General features: G+C 41.3%; 1 protein-coding gene across 1 annotated transcript; it reads left to right on the top strand.

Annotated features, from left to right (window-relative positions):
• The first annotated feature begins 2821 nt into the window (after window positions 1–2821).
• Window positions 2822–4657, top strand: LOC138070766 (endogenous retrovirus group K member 13-1 Env polyprotein-like). The gene has a single exon (XM_068961977.1). It carries the CDS (start codon window positions 2822–2824, stop codon window positions 4655–4657), a length of 1836 nt encoding a protein of 611 aa, XP_068818078.1.
• Window positions 4658–14033: the final 9376 nt, after the last annotated feature.

Below are 14033 nucleotides of genomic sequence, written 5' to 3'. Positions count from 1 at the left end.
GCCTAAACAAATAGCCATTTCTACTCTTCAAGGTATTGGCCAAACTACTAATCCAGAACAAAGTTCGTCCCTTCTTACTTGGGAGGATAAAGACGGCCATTCAGGCCAATTTAAACCCTATATTCTGCCCCATCTTCCAGTTAATCTGTGGGGGCGTGATATATTAAGTAAAATGGGTGTATATTTATATAGTCCTTCACCCACTGTAACAGATTTAATGTTAGATCAGGGTTTACTCCCTAACCAAGGTTTAGGCAAACAACATCAAGGCATCATTTTACCCCCTGATTTAAAATCTAATCAGAGTCGAAAAGGCTTAGGGTGTTTTCCCTAGGGACCTCTGATTCTCCTGTGACACATGCCGATCCTATTGATTGGAAATCTGAGGAACCGGTATGGGTTGATCAGTGGCCCCTAACACAAGAAAAACTTTCTGCCGCACAACAGCTGGTGCAGGAACAGCTGAGACTTGGGCATATTGAACCTTCTACCTCTGCATGGAATTCCCCAATTTTTGTTATTAAAAAGAAATCAGGAAAATGGAGATTACTACAAGACCTTCGTAAGGTAAATGAAACAATGATGCATATGGGAGCCCTACAACCTGGGCTACCCACTCCTTACGCTATACCTGACAAATTTTTTATCATTATTATAGATTTAAAAGATTGCTTTTACACTATTCCTCTTGCACCCCAAGATTGTAAAAGATTTGCTTTTAGTTTGCCCTCTGTTAATTTTAGAGAGCCTATGCAACGCTATCAATGGAGAGTCCTTCCACAAGGAATGGCTAATAGCCCTACATTGTGTCAAAAGTTTGTTGCTGCAGCGTTAGCTCCTGTTCGTCAGCGTTTTCCTCAGTTATATTTAGTGCATTATATGGATGATATATTATTAGCTCATGCTGATGAACATCTATTGTATCAAGCCTTTTTTATTCTAAAACAACACTTGAGTCTTAATGGTCTTGTCATAGCTGATGAAAAAATTCAAACTCACTTTCCCTATAATTATTTGGGCTTCTCCCTATATCCCCGGGCTTATAGTACTCAATTAGTCAAGTTACAGACTGATCATTTGAAAACTCTAAACGATTTTCAAAAGCTCCTGGGAGATATTAATTGGATACGCCCTTATTTAAAATTACCCACTTACACCTTGCAACCATTATTTGACATCCTTAAAGGTGACTCTGACCCTGCGTCACCCCGAACACTTTCTTTAGAAGCACGATCAGCCTTACAATCAATAGAAGAAGCTATTAGACAACAACAGATTACTTATCTTGATTACCAACGATCATGGGGTCTGTATATACTTTCCACCCCACGAGCACCTACAGGGGTTCTTTATCAAGATAAGCCTTTGCGATGGATATATCTATCGGCTACTCCAACTAAACATTTGCTTCCTTACTATGAGCTTGTTGCAAAAGTTGTAGCAAAAGGACGTCATGAAGCCATCCAATATTTTGGTATGGAACCCCCTTTTGTTTGTATTCCTTATGCTTTGGAACAACAAGATTGGCTTTTTCAATTTTCAGATAATTGGCCTATAGCTTTCGCAAATTACCCGGGACGGATTACTCATCATTATCCTTCTGATAAATTGCTACAATTTGCTAGCCTTCATGCCTTTATTTTTCCAAAAATAGTTCGCCGACAACCCATTCCTAAAGCAACACTTATATTTACAGATGGATCTTCTAATGGTACTGCAGCTTTAATTATTAACCATCAAACCTATTATACGCATACCAGTTTCTCTTCTGCCCAGGTTGTAGAATTATTTGCAGTCCATCAAGCATTACTAACTGTACCCACTTCTTTCAATTTATTTACAGACAGTTCCTATGTGGTCGGTGCTTTACAGATGATTGAAACTGTTCCAATTATTGGCACAACCTCTCCTGACGTTCTTAACTTATTTACATTAATTCAACAGGCACTTCACCGTCGTCAATACCCGTGTTTTTTTGGACATATTCGTGCACATTCCACCCTTCCTGGTGCCCTGGTACAAGGCAATCACATTGCGGACGTTCTTACTAAACAGGTGTTTTTTCAATCAGCTATCGATGCGGCTCAAAAATCTCATAACTTACATCACCAAAATAGTCATTCTTTACGGTTGCAATTTAAGATTTCCCGTGAAGCTGCACGACAAATCGTAAAATCTTGCTCTACCTGTCCTCAATTCTTTGTTCTCCCTCAATATGGAATTAACCCTCGAGGTTTACGCCCTAATCACCTTTGGCAAACAGATGTCACTCACATTCCTCAATTCGGGCGTCTCAAATATGTTCATGTCTCTATCGACACTTTTTCCCATTTTCTTATGGCCTCCCTTCATACTGGAGAATCAACTCGTCATTGTATTCAACATTTGCTTTTTTGCTTTTCTATTTCAGGAACCCCACACACCCTTAAAACTGATAATGGACCCAGTTATACTAGCCGTTCTTTCCAACGTTTTTATCTTTCTTTTCAAATTCATCATAAGACAGGAATTCCATATAATCCACAGGGACAAGGTATTGTGGAACGAGCCCATCAACGCCTTAAACATCAATTATTAAAACAAAAAAAGGGGAATGAACTGTATAGTCCCTCACCGCATAACGCCTTAAATCATGCTCTTTTTGTTCTAAACTTTTTAACTTTAGACGCAGAAGGCAATTCAGCAGCCCAACGTTTTTGGGGAGAACGGCCCTCCTGCAAAAAACCACTTGTACGATGGAAGGATCCACTTACCAATCTGTGGTATGGGCCAGACCCTGTATTAATATGGGGACGGGGATATGTTTGTGTTTTTCCACAGAATGCCGAAGCGCCGCGCTGGATCCCGGAGAGGCTGGTACGCGCGACGGAGGAACTCCCTAACATATCAAATGAACCGCATGACATTGGGCGAGCCCGCGAGTGAGCTGCCTACCCAAAGGCAGATTGAAGCGTTAATGCGACATGCTTGGAATGAGGCTCATGTACAACCTCCAGCAACACCTACCAATATCTTGCTCATGTTATTGTTGTTGTTACAGCGGATACAATACGGAGAGGCTACGGCTTTTTGGGCATACATCCCTGACCCGCCTATGATTCAATCATTAGGCTGGGATAAAGAAATAGTACCTGTCTATGTCAACGACACAAGTCTTTTAGGAGGAAAATCCGATACTCATATTTCCCCTCAGCAAGCTAATATTTCCTTTTTTGGTCTTACTATGCAATATCCTATGTGCTTTTCTTATCAATTACAGCATCCTCACTGTATACAGGTGTCAGCTGATATATCCTATCCTCGAGTGACTATTTCTGGCATCGATGAGAAAACCGGAAAAAGATCGCACCGTGACGGGGCGGGACCTCTCGACATTCCGTTTTGTGACAAACATCTAAACATCCGCATAGGAATAGACACTCCTTGGACTTTATGTCGAGCCCGGGTTGCGTCGGTGTACAACATCAACAATGCCAATACCACTTTTCTATGGGACTGGGCACCTGGAGGAAAGCCTAATTTTCCTGAATATCGAGGACAGCATCCACCCATTCTCTCTGTAAACACTGCTCAGATATTTCAAACAGAACTGTGGAAACTTTTTGCTGCTTTTGGTCATGGTAATAGTCTATATTTGCAACCCAATATCAGTGGGAGTAAATATGGTAATGTAGGAGTTACGGGATTTTTATATCCCCGAGCTTGTGTCCCTTACCCATTCATGTTGATACAAGGCCATATGGAAGTAACATTGTCATCAAATATTTATCATTTAAATTGTTCTAAATGCATACTTACCAATTGCATAAGAGGTGTTGCAAAAGGAGAACAAGTTTTAATAGTAAAACAACCTGCTTTTGTAATGCTACCTGTTGAAATAACTGAAGCTTGGTATGACGAGACTGCTTTAGAATTGCTACAACGCATTAACACGGCTCTTAGCCGCACTAAAAGAAGTGTGAGCCTGATTATTCTGGGTATAGTATCCTTAATCACCCTTATAGCAACTGCTGTTACTGCTTCTGTATCTCTAGCACAATCCATTCAAGCTGCTCATACTGTAGATTCCTTGTCATATAATGTTACTAAAGTAATGGGAACACAAGAAGATATAGATAAAAAAATAGAAGATAGATTATCAGCTTTACATGATGTGGTTAGAGTTCTAGGAGAACAAGTTCAGAGCATTAGCTTTCGCATGAAAATTCAATGTCATGCTAATTATAAATGGATTTGTGTTACAAAAAAGGCTTATAATGCATCTGACTTTCCTTGGGATAAGGTGAAAAAACATCTACAAGGAATTTGGTTTAATACTAATGTTTCTCTAGATTTATTGCAATTACATAATGAAATTCTTGATATTGAAAATTCTCCTAAAGCTACTTTAAATATTGCTGCTGCTGTTAACAATTTTGTGCAAAATTTATTTTCTAATTTCCCTAGCTTGCATTCACTATGGCGAAGCATAATTGCTGTGGGCGCGGTTTTGACTGTTGTGCTTATCGTGATTTGTCTGGCTCCTTGTCTTATTCGTAGTATTGTTAAAGAAGTTTTACATGTCAAAATTCTGATACATAAAAACATGTTGCAACAGCGACACCTTATGGAGCTTTTAAAAAATAAAGAGAGGGGAGATGCGGGGGACGACCCGTGAAGGGTCGAATCCTGGGAGCTGCTCCGCAGGTATGCGGAGCCTTAGGCGTTGACCTAAGCTCCCTGTCCCGCCACCCTCAAGAATTTTTACAGCCCTTAAGGCTCCAGGCCGTCTTGCTCCAGGAGGTCTGGCTCTTGCAACATGTCTTAGAAGATAGATTACTTATGCATACATTGGTAGGGGTCTGGTGATAGTATTTTGAGATTAAAGAATAACCCTGTACATGTCTTAAGTCACGTACTTTACCCTATAAATACCGTGGCCTAATAAAGGAAGGCATCAGACATAGTGGGTCTGATCCTCTCAACCCCATCTTTTGTCTCTCTCTCTTATTTTTCCACGCGGGGACGCTCCGTTCTCTCCCTTTGCAGGTGCGACTCTTGCTTGTGCTGGCCGCGGCAGTTATTGATATTTCTCCCAGCAATCTTGATTCCAGCTTGTGTTTCTTCCAGTCCAGCATTTATCCTGATGTACTCTGCATATAAGTTAAATAAGCAGGGTGACAATATACAGCCTTGACGTACTCCTTTTCCTATTTGGAACCAGTCTGTTGTTCCATGTCCAGTTCTAACTGTTGCTTCCTGACCTGCATACAGATTTCTCAAGAGGTAGGTCAGGTGGTCTGGTATGCCCATCTCTTTCAGAATTTTCCACAGTTTCTTGTGATCCACACAGTCAAAGGCTTTGGCATAGTCAATAAAGCAGAAAGAGATGCTTTTCTGGAACTCTCTTGCATTTTCCATGATCCAGCAGATGTTGGCAATTTGATCTCTGGTTCCTCTGCCTTTTCTAAAACCAGCTTGAACATCAGGAAGTTCACGGTTCACGTATTGCTGAAGCCTGGCTTGGAGAATTTTGAGCATTACTTTACTAGCATGTGAGATGAGTGCAATTGTGCGGTAGTTTGAGCATTCTTTGGCATTGCCTTTCTTTGGAATTGGAATGAAAACTGACCTTTTCCAGTCCTGTGGCCACTGCTGAGTTTTCCAAATTTGCTGGCACATTGAGTGCAGCACTTTCATAGCATCATCTTTCAGGATTTGAAAGAGCTCAACTGGAATTCCATCACCTCCACTAGCTTTGTTCATAGTGAGCATCAGTTTAAGCTTGCTATAACACATCAGCATGGTCAATGACATACCCACAGGCACCATGAGAGTTCCAAGGCCCACCAGAAAGACAAAAAGTGAGCAGTGGCCCAATTCCTGGAAATCCCCACCCTTCCCCAAAACAGCTAGAAGACTCCTCCTACTCATTCAGGTCAGTGACTCTTTGCGACCCCATGGACTGCAGCACAACAGCCTTCCCTGTCCATCACATTAGCCTATGAAATTCAGTTCAGTTCAGTCACTCAGTCGTGTCCAACTCTCTGTGACCCCATGGACTGCAGCACGCCAGGCCTTCCTGTCCATAACCAACTCCTGAAGGTTACTCAAACTCATGTCTATCAGGTTGGTGACACCATCCAACCATCTCGTTCTCTATTGTCCCCCTCTCCTCCCACCTTCAATCTTTCCCAGCATCAGGGTCTTTTCCAATGAATCGGTTCTTTGCATCAAGTGGCCGAAGTATTGGAGCTTCAGCATCAGTCCTTCCAATGAATAGTCAGGACTGCTTTGCTTTAGGATGGACTGGTTGGCTCTCCTTCCTGTCCAAGGGACTCTCACAGTCTTCTCCAACACCACAGTTCAAAGCATCAGTTCTTTGGCACTCAGCTTTCTTTATAGTCCAACTCTGACATCCATACATGACTACTAGAAAAATCATAGCTTTGAGTAGACGGACGTTTGTTGGCCAAGTAATCTCTCTGATTTGTAATATGCTATCTAGTTTGGGCATAGCTTTTCTTCCAAGGAGCAAGCAGTTTTTAATTTCATGGCTGCAGTCACCATCTGCAGTGATTTTGGAGCCCAGAAAAATAAAATCTCTCAACTTTTTCCATTGTTTCCCCATCTTTTGCCATGAAGTGATGGGACTGGATGTCATGATCTTAGTTTTCTGAATGTTGAGCTTTAAGCTAACTTTTTCACTCTCCTCTTTCACTTTCATCAAGAAGCTCTTTACTTCTTCTTCACTTTCTGCTATAAGGGTGGTGTCATCTGCATATCTGAGGTTGTTGATATTTCTCCCGGAAATCTTGATTCCAGCTTGTACTTCATCCAGCCCAGCATTCTGCATGATGTACTCTGCATAAAAGTTGAACAAGCAGGGTGACAATATACAGCCTCAATGTACCCCTTTCCCGATTTGAAATCAGTCTGTTTTTCCATGTCCAGTTCTAACTGTTACTTCTTGACCTACATACAGATTTCTCAGGAGGCAGGTAAGGTGATCTGGTATTCCCATTTCTTTAAGAATTTTCCACAGTTTGTTGTGATCCACACAGTCAAAAGCTTTGGTGTAGTCAATGAAGCATAAGTAGATGTTTTTCTGGAACTCTCTTACTTTTTCTCTGATCCAACTGATCTCGGCAACTTGATCTCTGGTTCCTCTGCCTTCTCTAAATCCAGCTTTAACATCTGAAAGTTGTTGTATTCTGTACATCACAAACTGCTGAAACCTGGCATGGAGGATTTTGAGCATTACTTTGCTAGTGTGTGAGATGACTGCAATTGTGCAGTACTTTGAACATTCTTTGATATTGCCTTTCCTTGGGATTGGAATGAAAACTGACCTTTTCCAGCCCTGTGGCCACTGCAGAGTTTTCCAAATTTGCTGACATATTGAGTGCAGCATTTTGACAGCATCATCTTTTAGGATTTGAAATAGCTATTGTCAATGAAAAGAAGTTGTACAACTTGAGAGTTGTGGGTTAAGTTTTATTTGGGGCAAAATGAGGACTGCAGCCCAGGAGGCAGCATCTCAGATAGCTCTCAGAGACTGCTCCAAAGCGGCAGTGGGGAAAAGTCAATATATAAGGTTTTGGTGAAGGGAGTTCAATGCCATGAATCACTCACTTTACAAAAGATTTCTGTGAGTCATGAGGATCTGACGTCACCCTGAAGGGCTTTAGTGCTTCTCTAGATATGAGCGGATGCAAGGATGGAGATCATAAAATCAGTTCCTAAAAGCATCCAACTATCTGAAGACCTGTCCCACCGGATTCCCTGGAGCACAGAGTGCCCACTCCACCCTGAACTCCCTCAGGGATTGTTGAAGGTCAACAGGTATGGCAGCATGGGGTTCAGTCTGTGTAGATGCAGATGGCAAACGCCTTTGTTGTTCAGTCATTGGCAGTGCTCTTGGTAAGTGCCAATTTGTAGTTGACACAGCCCCCTTGTGGTCATAAATCCGACCACACTTTGGGGGGCATTTCATGACCATTTTTTCCTGCGTTGCTGGGAAGGCTCATTCCCAGTTCTGAAGAAGGATTTGGTGAAAAGACACTCAATGTGCTATTACTGGACTAGGTCTTAATAGTCAAAGATCTCTGGACACCTGTCTTCCAGTTATGGTCCAGGAAAGTATTCCCTCTCATTGCATCTTTTCATACCTAGTGTTACACTATTACAATCATCGATCATGTATTGAGCTATATGCATTTGATCAACTGCTTCAAGTCTAGTCATCATTTTCGTTGGAGGCTCAGTCGTACACTTGATAATATAAGAAATAATAATCTTGTGAAACAAGCAAACTACAAATGGTATAGTGAATAACATTAGTGGAATTAAAAGTAAATACTTTAGCCATGAGCCTCCCACACCAAACCAGTTTTTTTCTTTTTTAAAGATCATCAAGACTAGGGAATGGGTCACTTCAAGCTGAAATCTGATTTTTCATGTGGTTCATCAAACATGGTACATTAAAGTATTTCTCAAGTATGAAAATATAGCATTCACTTTGAATTATAGCACAGGTATCTTCCCGAAATGCTGTAAGGTGTCAAGGGCCTTGCAGTTGTGTAGCACTGCCTTTCTCATCATAGAGATCTCTGAATTCAATAGGCTAATAGCCTGGTTACAAGCATTTAAAGCTTATGAAAGTTGTTAAGGCTTCAATATGGTCAATTACATCCTCCAACCCCGTTGAAGGGGCACACACGCAACACACAAGCTGCTAAATGGCCATGCCAGTAGAATACAGATCTTTGACCCACCGGAATCATACCAAGGGTAGATTGGTTGGGGTTCCCTCTAATTTATTAACATGTATGACCTTAAATTCATGGGAATCCCAGGCTACACCTTTGTATCCATCCCTGTAGATGTCAGGCCATAAATTAGTGCCACAAATCCACTGAGTTCCATACCAATCACTCTCTCTAAGAGTAATAATAGGCATAGTTCATAAAGCACCCAGCCTTGTCTCATAATTACCAGGTTGATCATTTTGAGTATGATTTAACCATTTCCAGCATAGAGGAGCCTTTAAACTTAAATGACCATAGCCTGGTTTTACCATGTAGATCCACCCTACAATTGTGAGAGTTTTCCTTTTACTAGATGAGAGGTTAATTTTTTCTATTGAGACTTAGCTTGTCACCCTGCTGAAGTTTGAATGACCCTAAGAGAAGACTTAAATCTATGGACAGCATCAGAGCAGCTATTATTAATTGGCCATGTGAGAGGATCTCATTTAGTAATATCATGAATAGATAGAACAGGACTGAACACTCATCTAAAATAAATTTCCTAAAGGGTATCCAGTCAGAGCCCTAGGGAACAGAAATCCACCAAGGTAACCCAGAAATACTAGCACAGGTATTTGGCCACAACCCAACAATTGGATTGAGTTTTAAACTAGCATAGAATCGTGTCCATGATAGAAAACATTTGGTTGATAGTCTTGGGTCCAAGGGATCAAGAAAACATTGTAAATGATGGTAAAAGTCAGATCAGCATCTTGGGCAGGCAGTCTACTTCTGATGTTGTCTTCTCATCCTCATGTATTATAGTTTCCTCTGTTTGAGCTTTGTTTTGAGGTGAGTTTGAGGTCAGCGGGCCCCTCTGTAGAGGAGCCCAGCTTAGGGGCCTTTGGAAGTGGGAGTTAACGCAAGAGTCGATTTCCCCTCAGTTTCACTGGGCATGAGCTAGTGAAGAGTACCTGATAGAAAGGTCCTTCCAGGTTGGAGACAGGTCCTTAAATTATGTCTTCTTCCACTCTTGATTGCAGGTCATGTGTGAGGCATCTGATCTTCATCCAAAAGACAGATAACTGAGATAAGCTTCAGAAACAACCCTAGAGTGTCCTTTAAAAATTCAACTAAATTTTACATTACTATACCCTAAGAGCAAAGAAATATACAGAAATGAGTCTTAGTAGATACAGACCTCCAATAACAAACTGAACTTTAACATTCATTGAAACATCTTTTTCTCCCTAAAATCACTGTCATTTTTACGAAATATAACCAAACTAAGACCTGTTTGTAATATAGGTCTGGTTTCCATAAACTTGGCCTGATGACTTATGTAACCATAATTGATCATAGACATTTTTTCGCTTTGCTGAGACTTTTTATAGAGTCTCAGACTGAACTTTTATCTGATAAAGTTACTGGAAACTAAGAGCTCCCAATCTCTGGAGGGTTCAGATAGAGAGAAAAGAGAAATGTTTCAATTTGTTTATAAAATATAATTTTACCAAATTACGGTCATAATTAGTGTGAGAGGAAGGTTTTCTTTTTTCTTACACCTGGAGAGCACAGATTCAAATCAGTAATTTTTCAGATAGAAACCATAAAAGTTATAAGCATATTCACAAGTTCATTCAGTCTTTTGTTAACTTTGTGAAGTCATGAGGTTTTCTTTTAGAATCCTTACCCAGTTCAGAAACTGGTATTTATCCAAGTCATTTTTATAAATCTTCTTGAAGAGGCAAGACTTGGTTAGTGCTATGACAATATTTTGAGATAGTATCTAGAAGTATAACTGATAACATTTAACCCAAAGATATCACAATTTTAAGAACTCCATACAGTTTCTAGGATATCTATATTAATAACATTTACCATGACCAACCTAGACAGTATATTAAAAAGCCCAAAGTATTGATGCTTTTGAACTGTGGTGTTGGAGAAGACTCTTGAGTGTCCCTTGGACAGCCAGGAGGTCCAACGTGTCCGTCCTAAGGAAATCAGTCATGAATATTCATTGGAAGGACTGATGCTGAAGCTGAAGCTCCAATACTTTGGCTACTTGATGCAAAGAACTGACTCTTTGGAAAAGACCCTGATACTGGGAAAGATGGAAGGTGGGAGAAGGAGATGGCAGAGGATGAGATGGTTGGATGGCATCACTGACTCAATGGACGTGAGTTTGAGTAACCTCTGGGAGTCGGTGATGGACAGGGAGGCCTGGCATGCTGTAGTCCATGGGGTCACAAAGCGTTGGACAAGACTGAGCGACTGAACTGAACATTTACCATATGATGTAACCCGACACTTATTACTCACTTGACAATACTTCCCATCTCATTCTGTATACAAAATGGATCTAATTAGTGTAATATCTCTCTTTGGGATGTTTCAGGGCCCCTCTGAAGCATCCCAAAGTGAGCTAGAAATCTTCTTCATTAGAATGACTTTGGAAGTTTTGTCAACAAATATCAAAAAGGTTTAGAACACTCAGTCAGATAGGCTTATAGGTCATTGTGAAACAATGGCTATTTACTTAGCCAAAATAACAATAAAGGATTTCAGACCAGACCATTTACGAAATAGAGACTTAAATCTATTATCAAAGGCAGTTCAGTATCTGAAGAAAAGGTGTCCTCTTAACAGAGAGAAAAACTAAATTCAAATTTTTGGACCAGCTTACATTACCTTAAAGGTAAACCCAATTAACTTTATTTTAAACTTCAGTCCAGTTCAGTCACTCCGTCGTGTCCGACTCTTTGTGACCCCATGAATTGCAGCACGCCAGGCCTCCCTGTTGGAGAAGGCGATGGCACCCCACTCCAGTACGCTTGCCTGGAAAATCCCATCGATGGAGGATCCTTGTAGCCTGCAGTCCATGGGGACACGCAGAGTCAGACACGACTGAGCGACTTCCCTTTCACTTTTCATTTCATGCATTGGAGAAGGAAATGACAACCCACTCCAGTGTTCTTACCTGGAGAATCCCAGGAACGGGGGAGCCTGGTGGGCTGCCGTCTAAAGGGTCACACAGAGTCGGACACGACTGAAGTGACTTAGCAGCAGCAACAGGCCTCCCTGTCCATCACCAACTCCCGGAGTTCACTCAAACTCACGTCCATCAAGTGGGTGATGCCATCCAGCCATCTCATCCTCTGTTGTCCTCTTTTCCTCCTGCCCCCAATCCCTCCCAGCATCAGAGTCTTTTCCAGTGAGTCAACTCTTCGCATGAGGTGGCCAAAGTACTGGAGTTTCAGCTTTAGCATCATTCCTTCCAAAGAACACCCAGGACTGATCTCCTTCAGAATGGACTGGTTGGATCTCCTTGCAGTCCAAGGGACTCTCAAGAGTCTTCTCCAACACCGCAGTTCAAAAGCATCAGTTCTTCGGTGCTCAGCCTTCTTCACAGTCCAACTCTCACATCCATACATGACTACTGGAAAAACCATAGCCTTGACCAGACGGACCTTTCTTAAACTTAGTCCTAGCCATACACAAAACTCTCTCCTCATGGTTCACTTTTCACAAACCTCATCGCTTTCTGTACCCATTACTGTGTTCTTCCATCCTAAAAAGCCACCTAGAAGTCAGGCTTACTTCCTTTTCCCTTCACAAAATGCAATTCCATTCCTCATACCTTCTTTACTGAAAACACACTCCCTACTCCCCCTAAGCTACCAAGAACTGACTTTTATATTAGCATTTTATGGATTGGTGAGCATAAACACCAGTGATAATTTCTAAAACCTTTGTTTTCTTAGAACATTTTAGGATGGCACCAAACATCATTCATTTTTAATCCCAAATCTCTTTAGTTTCTCTGTAAGAGGAAATTAGTGTTCAGTAGTAAATGTTTCAAAGTCTTATGTTATTTGGAAAATGACTTAGCTATGTAATAGGCTTCCAACACTTAGTTTAGCACAAACAACCCTTAGAAGTTCAGGTTACCCCAATCTGGAGAGACTATTTTAGACAGACATTCCTAAAGCATCATTATTCTTAATAGAGTTTATCTAAAGGCTCATACTCATTGACGTTTGTTTAGAAGTTTCTTCACTGGAGGTAATTTCCTTGCTGACAAACTTGTAACAGATATAATATTTAACTTATATTAAAACTGAGTACAATGATCACAGAGGACGGTGACCTCAGCCATGAAATTAAAAGAGGCTTGCTACTTGGCTTCAGAAAAGCTAGGACCAGCCAAGACCGCATATTAAAAAGCAGAGATATTCCTTTGCCACCAAAGATCCAGTCATTGCTATGGTTTTTCCAGTAGTCATGTACGGATTTGAGAGTTTCACTACAAAGAAAGCTGAGGGCCAAAGCATTGAAAAAATCACAATCCAAAGTCACAGGGTTTGGACTGTGGTCTTGGAGAAGACTCTTGACAGTCCCTTGGACGGCCAAGGGATCTGACCAGTGCACCCTAAAGGAAATCAGTCGTGAATATTCATTGGAAGAAGTGATGCTGACACTGACACTCCAATACTTTGGCCACCTGATGCAAAGAACTGACTACCTGGAAAAGACCCTGATGCTGAGAAGGACTAAAGGTGGGAGGAGGAAGGAGACGACAGAAAATGAGACTAATAGTCGGATATGGCTGAGAGTATCATCGGAGCAGACAAAAACCTAACCTCATAATTTCAAACGATAAACACAGAAAACTGCTAAGTATATGAAACTCAGGAATAAACCCTGCCTCAAAACTTTCAAAGTCTGTTTTTGCGTACAACAATGTTGGCCTTGTTTATTTCACAAGACCTCCAAAAATTAGGGGTGTTGACTTCCTATATATCTGTGGTGCCTGTGCACATAGGGACTAGGGAATGCTCACTCCTACTTCAGTGAGGGTGAGGCACGACAAGGGAAAGTCGGGGTCGAGTATTTGCAGATCTTCTCACGAAAGTGGATGAAGGGTCATTCTTCAAAATACTACGTTTAAAAGAAATCTACACTAAATTGAAATAGTAGATGGAAATTCTATTGTGTGCAGTGTGTTCTGGTTATGCAAATGAACGCTGAGTCCCCGCCCCCAAGATTCACGCCTCTCCCCGGCCCAGCTCCCTTGAATCCAGCTTCCAGTCCCTTGTTCCCAGGCCCCTGACTCCATGTTTTCTCCTCGACACTCCGGGTCTGATTTCTTTTGAATAAGGCTTTTCTTGGTGGCTAAAGATAATGATATATGGGCGCTGCAGTTGACACAGAGAAGGTTCACTATACTGTCGAGTGAAATAGAGTCCTGAACCCACTCAGTCGTGCTCAGATTATTTGCGACCCCATGGACTGTAGCCC

The sequence above is a fragment of the Capricornis sumatraensis genome, chromosome X, assembly GCF_032405125.1.
Source record: "Capricornis sumatraensis isolate serow.1 chromosome X, serow.2, whole genome shotgun sequence".
NCBI classification, from domain to species: Eukaryota; Metazoa; Chordata; class Mammalia; order Artiodactyla; family Bovidae; genus Capricornis; species Capricornis sumatraensis.
The sequence above is the reverse complement of the archived record's forward strand: the minus strand, read 5'-3'. Positions and strand labels throughout refer to the sequence as shown.

Bases quoted from the DNA above. Each gene is read 5' to 3' on its own strand.
- LOC138070766 (XM_068961977.1), top strand. From the start codon at position 2,822: ATGCCGAAGCGCCGCGCTGGATCCCGGAGAGGCTGGTACGCGCGACGG.